The 12,306-nt window shown below is 45.4% G+C and overlaps 1 protein-coding gene across 1 annotated transcript in view; it reads left to right on the forward strand.

Moving 5' to 3' along the window:
- The window catches only part of APBA3 (amyloid beta precursor protein binding family A member 3), a 38,188-nt gene extending 27,378 nt beyond the window's left edge, over positions 1–10,810 (forward strand). Inside the window, exons 6-11 of the mRNA XM_085636684.1 lie at positions 550–711; positions 990–1,169; positions 5,093–5,305; positions 6,317–6,436; positions 8,900–9,040; positions 9,877–10,810. Of these exons, the coding sequence (XP_085492810.1) occupies positions 550–711; positions 990–1,169; positions 5,093–5,305; positions 6,317–6,436; positions 8,900–9,040; positions 9,877–9,948 (888 nt within the window). The 3' untranslated portion in view covers positions 9,949–10,810. The remainder of the gene's footprint in view (positions 1–549; positions 712–989; positions 1,170–5,092; positions 5,306–6,316; positions 6,437–8,899; positions 9,041–9,876) is intronic.
- The last annotated feature ends 1,496 nt before the right edge of the window (positions 10,811–12,306 follow it).

Below are 12,306 nucleotides of genomic sequence, written 5' to 3' on the forward strand. Positions count from 1 at the left end.
ATTGTTTTGACCTTAATCAAGGTCTAGTCTGTTTTCCCTTTCTGATTATGTAGCTTTATTGCGATACCTAAAACTCCGGTGTGCTTGCTGAATTGACATTGTAGTTGGTTTCCATTTTCACCAGGTCAAAAAGTGTATATATATATATATATATATATATGTTGTGGTGTTCTTATGCTATTTTGTGTCAATTTGTTGTACATATGGTTATATTACTCATTGTTCTGCTTTCTGTGGGGTTTACTATTTTTCAGTGTCTTGCGTCATTAAGAAGTATGAATAGTTAAAACATTCTGGTTTGTCTGCTGTGCTGTCTTGTGCCATTTTGGTTATATTTCATGGTACTCTTGTTTGTTGTTGTACACGTTTTTCTTCGCAGTGTTACACGTTGGTTTTGTTAAATAATGGTAGTTTGTATGTGCAGTTGCTGAAACATTGCTGTGTCTTATGAGCTGTACCACTTCTGTTATTTGTCACTGGGCCCTTTAGGTGTGACCCAAGATACTCCTGTCTTGCGTGTGTTTATAGTTTGTCATGTGTCACATGCAGGAGGCCATGATGGATCATCCATTGCAGACCATCTCGTACATCGCGGACATCGGAAGTATCGTTGTGCTCATGGCTCGAAGGAAGCTACCAAGGAGGGCAGAGGACACACCCGGAGAGAAGAGGCTGTACAAAATGATCTGCCATGTCTTCCACTCTTCTGATGTAAGATGGTAGTAACAAGGTGGCACTGAGAAGAGGGATGATGTCACTGACGCCCACACTCTAATGTTCTGCTAAATCTCAGGAAATGGGTTGTCCCCATCATTTTCAGACTAGTGCGAGATGCTATTGTGTTTTTCCTGCTCAGCATGATGAATGAAAATATTAGCGAGCAAGTCCAGGAAACGGGTAGAGTGGTTTTCACAAATCGTCGTTGCTGTAGCTTGTGGTGCTCCTGCCGCTCCTTGATCTCACTTGAATGGCTCTTGTGTCTCCCTTAGGCTCAGGTCATCGCTCAGGCCATCGGACAGGCGTTCAGTGTGGCCTACCAGCAGTTCCTGCACTCCAGCGGCATCGACCCCAGCAAGCTGACCCCCGGCGAGTTCAGCAGCGTCCTGAACCAGGAGGAGCTCTACAACGGAGACCTGGTTCACTTTTCCAAACAGGAGAACTGCAAAGAGGTAAGTGCTTCAGCAAACACCATCCATTCGGGAGCTTCCTGAAAACCCGTATCCCACAGTCCTAGAGCTCACAAATTTCCGTGCAGTGACATTTTGTCTGTAACCCTCCACAGTCTTAGCCCTTGCTAGAGGGAGAGGTGTGGCACATCGGCCAGAGCGGCTGAGTACGGAGCACGGGGCTCACAGGTCAGTCGCCGGCGGTAGCTCAGCGCAGCATCGTGTGACTTTGGGTAGTTGCTCACTTAATCTCCACAATAGCTCCCAGCGCCTGGATACCCCTAGGGGTGATAAGTCGTGCTTTACAAATCTGGAATTATAAAAATTTAAGACATTGTCAGCAAATCTTGAGCTAGAATAACTTGTTCTAACACTACCTGTGTATGCTCCCTGGATTACCCTAGTTAGCATTCTCGCAGCTCTCGAGTCCTTAGCGCCATTACAACATTTCCAATGGACTCTGGTCCCTCCCCACCCCCCACACCAGATAAAGTGCTGTCGCCCCAGGGAGAGGTTATCTTTTCTTGCAGCTGCTTCTATCGCTGGATGTGTACCTTGGGAACAAAAGTAAACGTTTGTGAACTTCGGATCACAGGAAAAAATAAACATAATAGTTTAAAACACCAGAGTTAAATGTGTAATTTCTAAATTCCACAGGCTGAAAATGCACGCAATGTACCTTCGTTTGATTATGCTCCGGGTAACATGAAAATTGTGTTGTAATTTTTGTTGATTATTTTTCTGATTGGTGCGCAAGTCTTGATGAACATATTGGACAGAATATAATACATTTGCTTTTATTATACTAAAGTACATCTTTTTGCCAGAGTCCATCACCTTCATTACGAGTGGTCTAGTAACAAATGTGATAATTATTGCACCCAATAAAATCCACCTTTGGAATGGTTAGAATTCGTCGCATGTGATAGTTATTGCCTAGTTCGAGTTTTGCCTGAAAAAATGGGGCATAATAAGAATTTAGTGCACCAAAATCTGCAGGTTCCAGTACTTACAGGGCCTTTCCCCAGTACATGTATGCACCTAGACCTTGTGTAATTTACTTGAGCAAAGTTGGAGGGGTGCATTGTTGGCTGAAATACTCATTGCTGCCCTGTGTGGTGGAAGGGGTTACTACACATATTGGAATTTACTGGGATATGCATTGTCAAGGCCTGTAAGAGATAGGATCATTTTGTGGACCAAATTACGTTTGGTAGAAGGCTCCTTGCACAAAGGACTCTGCAAACTTGTAGAATCTGGAAACTGGCTAAAACAATGGAGGACTTAACTTGATGCTCACTCACTCAACAGCCGCATCATACGATATCCTGCCCATGCTGATCCTGTTTTCCCCTCTTACTTGGGAATATTACGACTCTGACGCCCCCAGTTTCCATATGGCCGGCTTTCAGGGCCTTTCCATTACGCTTTGTGGTTCTTGTTGTTTACTCCTAGTGCCCAAGGGCCACAAGACTGTTGCATCTTTATTTAGACTGACAAGAGACTCCCTTTAGGCTCTTGTTTCTCTCACAGAAACCAGTGTGGGCAATCAAGGCTTACTGCAAGGGATAGAGGGGGGTTAGAGATGCCAATTCAGGGTGACAATAGATAACAATAACTTCCAATGCCCAGCCAGTTTATAACCTTAGAAAAGGACTTTTAATGATAGTTGATTAAAGGGAGCATTCAACAAGATAAGTATAAAAACAAAGTTCCCAAGTGACAATCCCAAATGTTCTTATAGCTCCCTTGAGCCAAGTCCTGGAAATTCAGTTAACATTGTGCCTCATTGCCAATGTTATCCCGTAGAATATGCTTTTGGGTCGACTGTTCAGAAGCCCTTTGGTCTCTCGGCCACAAATATACTTTGAGTGATGGGATAAAGCAAAGCATAATGGTTACCAAGAGTTTGCTTTTCCGTGCCCACCTATGGTAAAGAAGAATTTTTGTAGATTAAGAAAGGCACCCCAAAATATACATATTTTTGTTTTAAAAATGACTATCCCGAAAACCACCACCAAAACATCAGGTTCCCACCCATGGGCGATCTTGAAAGTGACCAGGTGTTTAGCTATAGTGACTGCTAGATGTCACCATTCATTTACTGGAATCCAGCTCCCAGTTGAGGGTCCACCTGGTCCCTTTGACTATTACAGCTAGAAAATAGTGGGCTGGTTCCCACGGTTTGTCACAAAGGGGTACCAAAAAGTCCATTCGTCTGGCTTCGTTTCTACTGATTGTGGTAGAGATTTTCTGGTAACAGGGCACCAACAAATCAAAACAGCCCCAGTATTGCTGATAGCTGCCGGTCAGATAGTAATGAAACTGGAACGCACCTTCAATAGATAAGACTCTAGAACCGCAAGGGCTCAAACAGTCCTAGAAAAGGAAGGCGTAGGTATTGTCCAGCATTGGGAGGAATCCGCATTATCCTTCTCGATTCCTAAAGGTAGCCCTGCATCTCCTTTACCGGCTGTAACCCGTGACTCTCCCGGGTAGTTAGCCAAGCATGCTCCAGGCAGTCTTCGTACTTGAGCCATTGTCACAATGATCTGTCCAATCAGCTGGGCCTTGTGGTGTTGTCATTGGAATCCGGTCACTCAACCTGGCAGGTTCATTCCAGCTCCTTGTGCAGGCAGATATGTCTCATTCTTTCTTCTGTGCAAGGTGAGTGCACAAGCCTCCCCGAGATAAACTCAGTCTAGAGAGGGCTACTTCAGAGCTGCGGTCTTCCTTTGGTACAGACCTGGACGAGTGGGGCAGTAATTATACTAGAGGGTCTGTCTTTTTCTTTTTTTCTTCCTTCTTGTGAGTGTCACAGAACTCATCCCATCCTGAGGAAGCCTTTTTCTGGCCATTTATGCAGGTTTTGTGTCCACACACAGAACACTTTGAACTGTCTCTTATGCTGTGTGCGTGTTGACCTGCACCTGGAGATATGGCCTCAATAAATGAAAAGGGGGAGGTTGAGGGGTGGGTTTTGCTGATGCAGGCAAAACCTGCACAGGGGACAAAGGGAATTAACTGATACTTCCTCCAACCACAAGATACACCAGTTTTGGTGAGGGGGGGGGGGGGGGGGGGGGGAAACATGTGAAAGCTGGGATGTCAAAGATGTCAATAACTTGCCCAGTGTTGTGCAGCACGGTGGATCTTAGTACTCCGTCCTTTTAACACACATGCAATAGCATCCTTCATACATGCACCTGATATAACGGAGGCCAAGAACCCCTGCTATGGGGACTTAACTGACCTTTTACAGGGGGGAGTCTGTAGGCACTCTCCCACAAGAGTACAGGCAGAGGCCTGCACCACTGTTTGTTACCACAGAGCCTGGCGAGCGATAGTAGTGACTGCTCTCATCTAAAAGTAGGTAAATGCTTTGCAGGTCTCTCCTGAGATCAGGGCCCAGCTCTTGGGTTGACCAAAACAGAAACGCGAAGGGAGCATCTCCTGTGGGCGTCCATGATTGTCAAGCTCCCTGAAGGAAAAATGCACATGGGTTTCTAGAAGCGTACATTGGCAGGAGCACGATTCATAAAGCCATGCAGAGTAATTTCACCCCCAACCAGTCTGCAGTTACCCCTCTTACTCATCCAAGCACACTATGGAGCTTTAGATCACAGACCAGGACAATTACAAAGCTCCTGTTTGGGCTTCCTAGTTGGGTACCGTTGTATGCTCCTGCTAGATGAACATGCATTTTTCATGACTGAAGGTGTAGGGCTGTCCCACTGTGTCCTTGTTCTGGAATATAGCTGTCCATAAACAATCTGACCCTGTGACTCAAAGCATCTTACCGTGACTGATGTGAACTCTTGGTTAATCTTTTTACCTGCACCGCTTCTGGTCTGCGTGGCTGGGCAGGGGGCAGTGGTGGTGCACATGAATCAGAATGAATGACACCTCTTTCTCTCCTTCTGCAGATTCAAATCGAGAAGCAAAAGGGGGAGATCCTTGGCATCGCCATTGTGGAGTCTGGCTGGGGTTCCATACTGCCCACTGTAGTCATTGCAAATCTCATGCACGGTGGTCCAGCAGAGAAATCCGGGGAGCTGAGCATCGGAGACCGGATCATGTCCATCAATGGGACGAGCCTGGTGGGGCTACCACTAGCCACGTGCCAGAACATCGTCCGGGTGAGCATCCGATTACACTGGGAAAAGGGGTGCAGGGGCAATTATGTTATGAAGAAAAGTAGAAATTATAAGTCAGATCAGGGAATAGATTGGTCTCCTGGGCACCTACGAATCGGGCACTGTAGAATATATCTGGTTTGATTACTTAATATATCTTCCATTCTCTCTTCTCAACCTCCTTCCCTTTTTGCTTCCTTCCCTATGCTTGTGATTGCTGTTGGGGAACTCTAGTTGTACAAATATGTTTTTGTAACTTATTCTGATTTTTTTTTTCACCATCTGACATTAAGCTATCTATCCCAGCCCCTTGTTTTTCAAGAGTGATATCAGTACTGCTACTTCCTAATTTTCCTACAATACCTTAAGCTTCCTGTTCCTTTTGGCCTTCTGGTATTTGTACGGATCCGTCAAACCCTGTTTCTTGAGCCTCAACTGTGGTTAGGGAGGTAGTTTACCACTGGTGTCTGTCCTAGCACGGCTGTACAAACTGGGAAAAGTAAAACTCTTTTTCGCACTTCACTCCCAGGGGAGTGAGGGCAAGTGTTCAATGCTTTATGGGGAGATCGTGTGGGTGGGGGCAGAGGAAAGTGCTCAGAACTACATAATCTACCAACAGACAGAATAATTTAATGTCCAGCCCAGTGCGTTTTAATCTAGAAAAAACAAGTACTTTAATAACACAAGTAAGCGAAATGAGAAATTCTGAATGTGCGGACTGTCCGTATTATAACACGGAAGCACATTCTTTAAAGGGGAAGACCTCTTTTACACAGGGAATGAAGTCCTGTTTGATCACAGTTCTGATTAGGATTTTGAATGAGTGTTGGGGTACACTATATGGTGTGAGATGTTGCCAACCTGTTCCAAAGACTTTAAAGACCCAGCATATGCCTCATCTGGCTCACCAACACACCCACCTGCCTCCACCCATATTCTGATACAGATTTCCTGGTTGGTCTGCTCCAGTGTTAATTGCATAGAGTTGATCAGTAACATGCATTCTTCTTTCAGGATCTGAGGTCACTGAGGCACATCACGCTGAGCATCGTGCACTGCCCCCCGGTCACCACAGCAATCATCCGCCGTCCTGACTCCAAACATCAGCTAGGATTCTGCGTGGAGGATGGAATTGTGAGTATCCATTTGGAAACACCAGGTCAACATTGGAACAGCAGGGAAAAGCACTTCCTATTCAGCCCATTGCTAGACTGCGCTGAGGACCAAGGAGAAACTTTCCAGATCTCTAGGGAGGAGTGAAGGACAGGGGCTTTAGATCTCAGAAAGCTCAGGAGATGATGGTTTGCCTTCCCTGCGTGAGAGAAGGCAAAAGAGTTCATGAGGTGTTGGTTAATTCCCAGAACAGCGAAGAAGGATTTCTTATTCTGATTACTGGGAACAAGCCACAAGTTCTTCTGCAGGGCAAGAAGCAGTTGTTAAAGGCCACCGTGAAGAGAGGGGAGGTCTAGATCTACCTTAATGAATAGGGGGAGATGGGGTAGACTTTCTTTATGCGAAAGGTGGCCTAGATCTTCCGGACGGGTGTGGCAGTGAGATCATCTGTATTCGAAGAGCAGATCTTCAGCATGAAGGAGGTGGGGTCCCTTGGCAGGGGTGACATTTCACAGAGGTTTATTGTTACTCAACTCATGGGTAAATAGTTTAGTGACCTAATGAGGATGAAAGGCTGAGTACACTCACTGGCATTTGAACCAGTGGTCAATCATCGTTCCTTGCAGTGGTTCCATTAGTCAACTGTGCCACCAGACCCAGCTCTAGATCTCCTTCTGAGATTTCAAAGTCTCAGATAGAACAATGAAGAGTTTAAGCATCTTGGAGGAGTGCATAACAGGCCTTCTAGATGTTCCTGATAAATTGAAGTTAAAGGAGTGTCTCATAAACAGTGGTGTTGATGCTGGAACTGGTACCCGGGGAAACCGCATCCTGAACTAAATATAAAGTCTATGGTTTGCCAAAATAGAATGTAGAACTCTTTTGCATAATTCAGACCAATGGGGCCAGAGCAGGGTAACTGCAGAAGACATCATACCATGAATTGCAGAGATAAAGGGGCCACCGTACCAGGGGGTGGATGATTTTCAGGAATGGATGCCAGGTGTTCATCCAGAGAACCAACCAGGGGCAGGGTTGAAAGCAGCATTCTTTTTGTTCTTTTTTAATTATTTTTTTGAGTGGCCATGTCTACACCCTCTAGTTTGAGCAGCGGTCCTGCCAAATTTCCCCCATTGATTAATCCCACTCAAATCGTGATGACCTCTAGCGGCTTCCCTGCCAAAGGAGGAGGCCACTATGCGGTTCGGACCCTATGAGATACAGATCTAAAACCTCCATCTTAAAACCCTTTTAGGTTCTGTGGAGGTCCTGCTGCGATGATGATACATGGTACCTTCCCATAAGGTTCTCCTGGTCTTCAAGTTGACACAGAAGCACTTGCAGACTTTAAACAATTCACACGACCTTCAGAATGGAGGGTGCAGTTTTGAAAGAGACAAATTAAGTTACACCAGGGAAAGTAATGCGCACCACTCAAAGGCAAGAGCGCAGTAGACGCTCCAACTACACCCCATGTTGCTTCGTCTGATCTTGCAACAGTTACTGCGCTCAACTTTTTGTTGCCTAGAGGCTTGCAAACGCTATTCTAACATAAGCCTCCCGCCTCTTCCTGTCCACCCACTCTGCCTGGCAACGGTGCCAGGAAGATACCAAAGAGCCTTGCCTCACACTACGGAAGAAAGGGAGGCTTTGTTGCTTCTGCACAAGTGCAAAGATATCATTTGACCTGACCTTCCTGACAAGCATGGGAGAGGATTTGCTAAGTTAACTTGGACTGTTAAACTATGGACACTATTGGACTGGCCTGTTGGACAGTCTGGCACTTCCAGCTTGAAAGGGCCCATTTATGAGCTGTTTGTTTGTGGGCCCATCGGCTGTTGACGGACTTATAGCTGTTTTGCATTTTTTGGTCCCATGGGATGTGACAGGACTAAAAATTAACAGCCTGCAAGCTGTCCCATCTGGTGATGCCAGACTACCCAACTGGCCAGTCCAATGCGGTTGATTGAGGAAGGAGGCATGTGTGATGCTCTGTACTGATTTTCTATGTTGCCGGTGACACTGTGCCTTTCGAATTGCATTGTTTCTGCCATCCATTTAAAACTTCTAGTCTCCTGAGCATACTCTGTTTTCTTTCACCTTCTGATTTGTTGGCTGCAGAATTGACCATGTGCCCCATCTCTGATGGTTTTGCTGTCTTTTGTCCCCAGCTTTCTCTCTAGCACTATATTACCTTTCTTGCTCACTTCCAGTTGTCATTCAGAGATCAGCACCCTCTCTCATCTAGTGACTTTTTCTCACCCTACCTCATTAGTCTTCTCCTGCCTTTGTGTTGAGCTGTTTCCCTTTAATTTGTCTCTAATCTTGCTGTTTTAATTGTGTTTCTTCCCTTCAATTATTCTCTTGCTTAGTCAGTTCTTTTCTGCTTCTAACCGGGTGAGCGAGGCTTAAGGAGATGCACACTGCATTTTCAGATTTCACAGAGAAACATTCCCACATGTAACTCTTCGCCACCTCCCATAGATTTGCAGCCTAATGCGAGGTGGGATAGCAGAGCGTGGAGGAATCCGGGTGGGTCATCGCATCATTGAGATAAATGACCAGAGCGTGGTGGCCACACCCCATGAGAAGATCATCCAGACCCTTATGAATGCTGTGGGAGAGGTGAGCACCATTGGGTCTGCAGGAGAGCCTTATGGGGGAGGTCGTTGGGGTGAGGGGGACAAGTGTTGTGTAAGTGAAGGAGAGGTGTTTTCTCTGTTGGTTGAGACGGGGATCAACCTGGGAAGGAAGAAAGGAAAGAGCCTAGATGGGTGTTGGTAGGGACATGAACAGGTTCAGGCAGAGACTGAGTGAAAGGGGAGGGCCTAGATTAGGATCTGTGGAGTGGGTGTAGGGCCTACTTCAGGGAGTTTTCAGGAGTGGGCTTTGCAAGTGGGTGAAGGAGGGTCTAAGTAGGACTTTCTAGGCAAGCAGAGGACAGGTGAGTTGGAGACGGAGAAGGCCAAAATTTATTGGAAGCGAAATAGACTAGTAAAGCATTTGAAGAAGAGGTAAGTGTCTTCTAGCGGGAGAAGATTGAAGCAGAGACTATAATAGTTAATTAAAGAAAACAAGATGGAAAGGTGGGAATTAAGTGCTCCTTTAGGGGTGGATTGAGCTAGGCTTTGGTGGCAGGACGAACTGTAGTTGGTGAAGGGTTGGCTATCAAGGCCAGGAGGAAGGAATGGATGGGAGAATCCGATCACCCAAACTAGGTAAGAGTGTCTAGGCTCGAGCGGTTTGGACTTGGAATACGTAAGTGACGATGAGGTATAGGACATGTGAATAAGAAGAGAAGGACATTGTGGTGTTGAGGAAGAGTAGAGTATCACCGTACTGAAGTGAACAATTATAAGGTGAACAGTTTACCAGGATGCATTATGGGTCTCCGAGTCTAGGGTTTACAACTCTGCCTGGATCTGTCCCTGACTTACAGTCTTGTGTCTTGCCTTCTGTAGGTTCATATAAAAACTATGCCAGCCTCTACATACAGACTGCTAACCGGGCAGGAGCAACCAATATATCTATGAGAAATGAATATCCAGGCAGGGCGCGGCCGGAGAACAGTAAACACCACTTGCTAGTGTCATACTCTAATGAAATACCCGACCACCAGGAGGCTGTGTTATGAATTTACCCCAAGTTCTTTGCGAGTGATAATCTGTCAACTGGAGGAGATGCTCTAAAATACAAGCAGAATCCCGAAATACAGGCTTTGTTAGTTATTGCGGACGCATGGCCGCGGGTTCTCTGTGCATGCGGATACGTGCCTTTGGGACAAATCGTGTACCTTTACGGAGCTACAAGAGTGCCTTCAGGTATTGCTGCAGAAGATGTGCGTTACTACAGTCCTTGCAACGGATGTTGATTCTGTGTGCTACCCTGACCCCTTGAATGGAGCTGACAAACTTGTGTGCTATGGACCATGTGACCAGTGTTGTGCTCTGAATCATGCGCCTTATGTGGGTGCTGTCCCGGACCATGTGACCGATGAGGGTGTTCAAATGTGGAGATTTTGGTTGGGTGCTATTAAAGACCATGGGACTGAGGAAGAGACTCAAACATACAGACCTTGGCTGGGTGCTTAAAAGGCCATGTAAAATATGTGGCTCTCATACACCCAGTGCCCTTAAGAGGGAGGAACTACAGACCATGTGAATAGTGTGGGTGGTCTCACAGACCCACTTGCGTTGCAGACAGTGACTCTTGTATCTACTGTTGTCAAGTCTTTGAAATGAATCATCATTCTGTGTGTCTCAATCTTGTATTACTAATTGAGCAATGAACACACCCTCCTTGCTAGTCCCAGGAGCAAACTGCGGGGGCATTACTGTCCCATTTGCACAATCATTGGCCGTTTAATAATAAAAAACAAAACTAATATTGCATAAATTGACTGACTGTGTGATTGCCTCAGCTGCGCAATGTGATCTTATTCTCAATATAAATCAGAGACCTATTGTGTACTGGGAATCCAAGGGGTGAGAGTATGTAGAAAGCAAATGTTGTGCAGGGTATGGTTGTTGCTGAGCGATCAGTCACCTGAGATCACAAAACTTGGCTTTATTCATCATCATCATGGCTTACAATAACCCACCATCAGAGGGAATGACTAACGGTTTTTACCTGTTACAGTATTGGATCCCACGACTAATATAATTCTTCAGTTTAAGACTTTAACAATGCGGTCCTCACCCTCTTACCTCCCAGACACAAGAAGATATCTGATGGGCAGCAAGATCCTCACACTCCTATAGATTGGTTTAATGTTTTGTTAAGATTCAGTATGTGGGATTCCAGAGGTGCATACCAAAATGTCCACCTGTAGAATACACTCAGCCTCCACTTATCGTAGCAGCGGACCTGTCTGGGGTTCCTGCATAATCAAATGAATATGAAACTAAGATTCCTCAGCTGTCGCAAAACAGAGGGAAGGATACTCTGAGGAGACATAGGGACTCCAAAGAATTCCCTACCCCCTCCTGAAGCATGTGCTTATAGCCTTCTTTACTGCTAGGACCACAAAACTGCTCATCCATCTTGTCTTTGGAATAAGTTGACCTCTGTGCACAATGAATATTTACTGCAGTCCACGATCAGAAGTATTGTTGATGTTTCGACCCCTAGAAAAACACTTTATGCAGAGTCTTCTTCTGGACCAAGTCTATATTTTGTCATCTCAGCAGAACTATACACAGCCCATTCTGCAGTCACTGCAGAAGAGCATCAGATCCTGTGGGGGAATCTGCTGGCCCCGGGTTCCACTTGAAGTTAGAAGTGAAGTCGTACCTCTTAACATTCCTGTGTGTTAGTGGCATATATTTACTCTTGATAGTGTATTCTCATTTGTCCTGATGAACACCATCTCTAAAATTAAAACAATGATATTTATGATCTTGGACTGCAAAAGAATTAGTGTGCATGGAGGACAAATAATAGCACATATATCTGCCAAAAAGTGTCCCGTTAACCCTGCAGCCACCAGCCCCATACTTCTATCCAAGGGACAGAAAGGTGATGTCTCCTGTCAAAAGCTTTTTTCCCATGTGATCCTTCTTACTCAGGGAAGGCAGCGGAGATAGGAAAACATGTTGCAAGATGAAACCCTTTATTGATTGCTTAAATTAGACCACAGTACTTATTTTGACTAAGGAGCTTTGTTCACACCCAAAAATAGAGGCTGCATTAGACACATGGCAAATGGCTGCTGTGATTTCCATCTATTTACAGTGGGGCATTTCACTCCAGTTATTGGATTTGTGTTTATTGGAGTTGGTTGGTAGAGATATTGGTTTGTTTAGTCCATCAAAGCAGATTCTATTAGAAATTTGGGGGTAGCGTATACCAGTCATTTTGTAGATCTCGTCATGGGTCACCTGGAACTAACA

The sequence above is a fragment of the Triturus cristatus genome, chromosome 12, assembly GCF_964204655.1.
Source record: "Triturus cristatus chromosome 12, aTriCri1.1, whole genome shotgun sequence".
Lineage (NCBI taxonomy): Eukaryota > Metazoa > Chordata > Amphibia > Caudata > Salamandridae > Triturus > Triturus cristatus.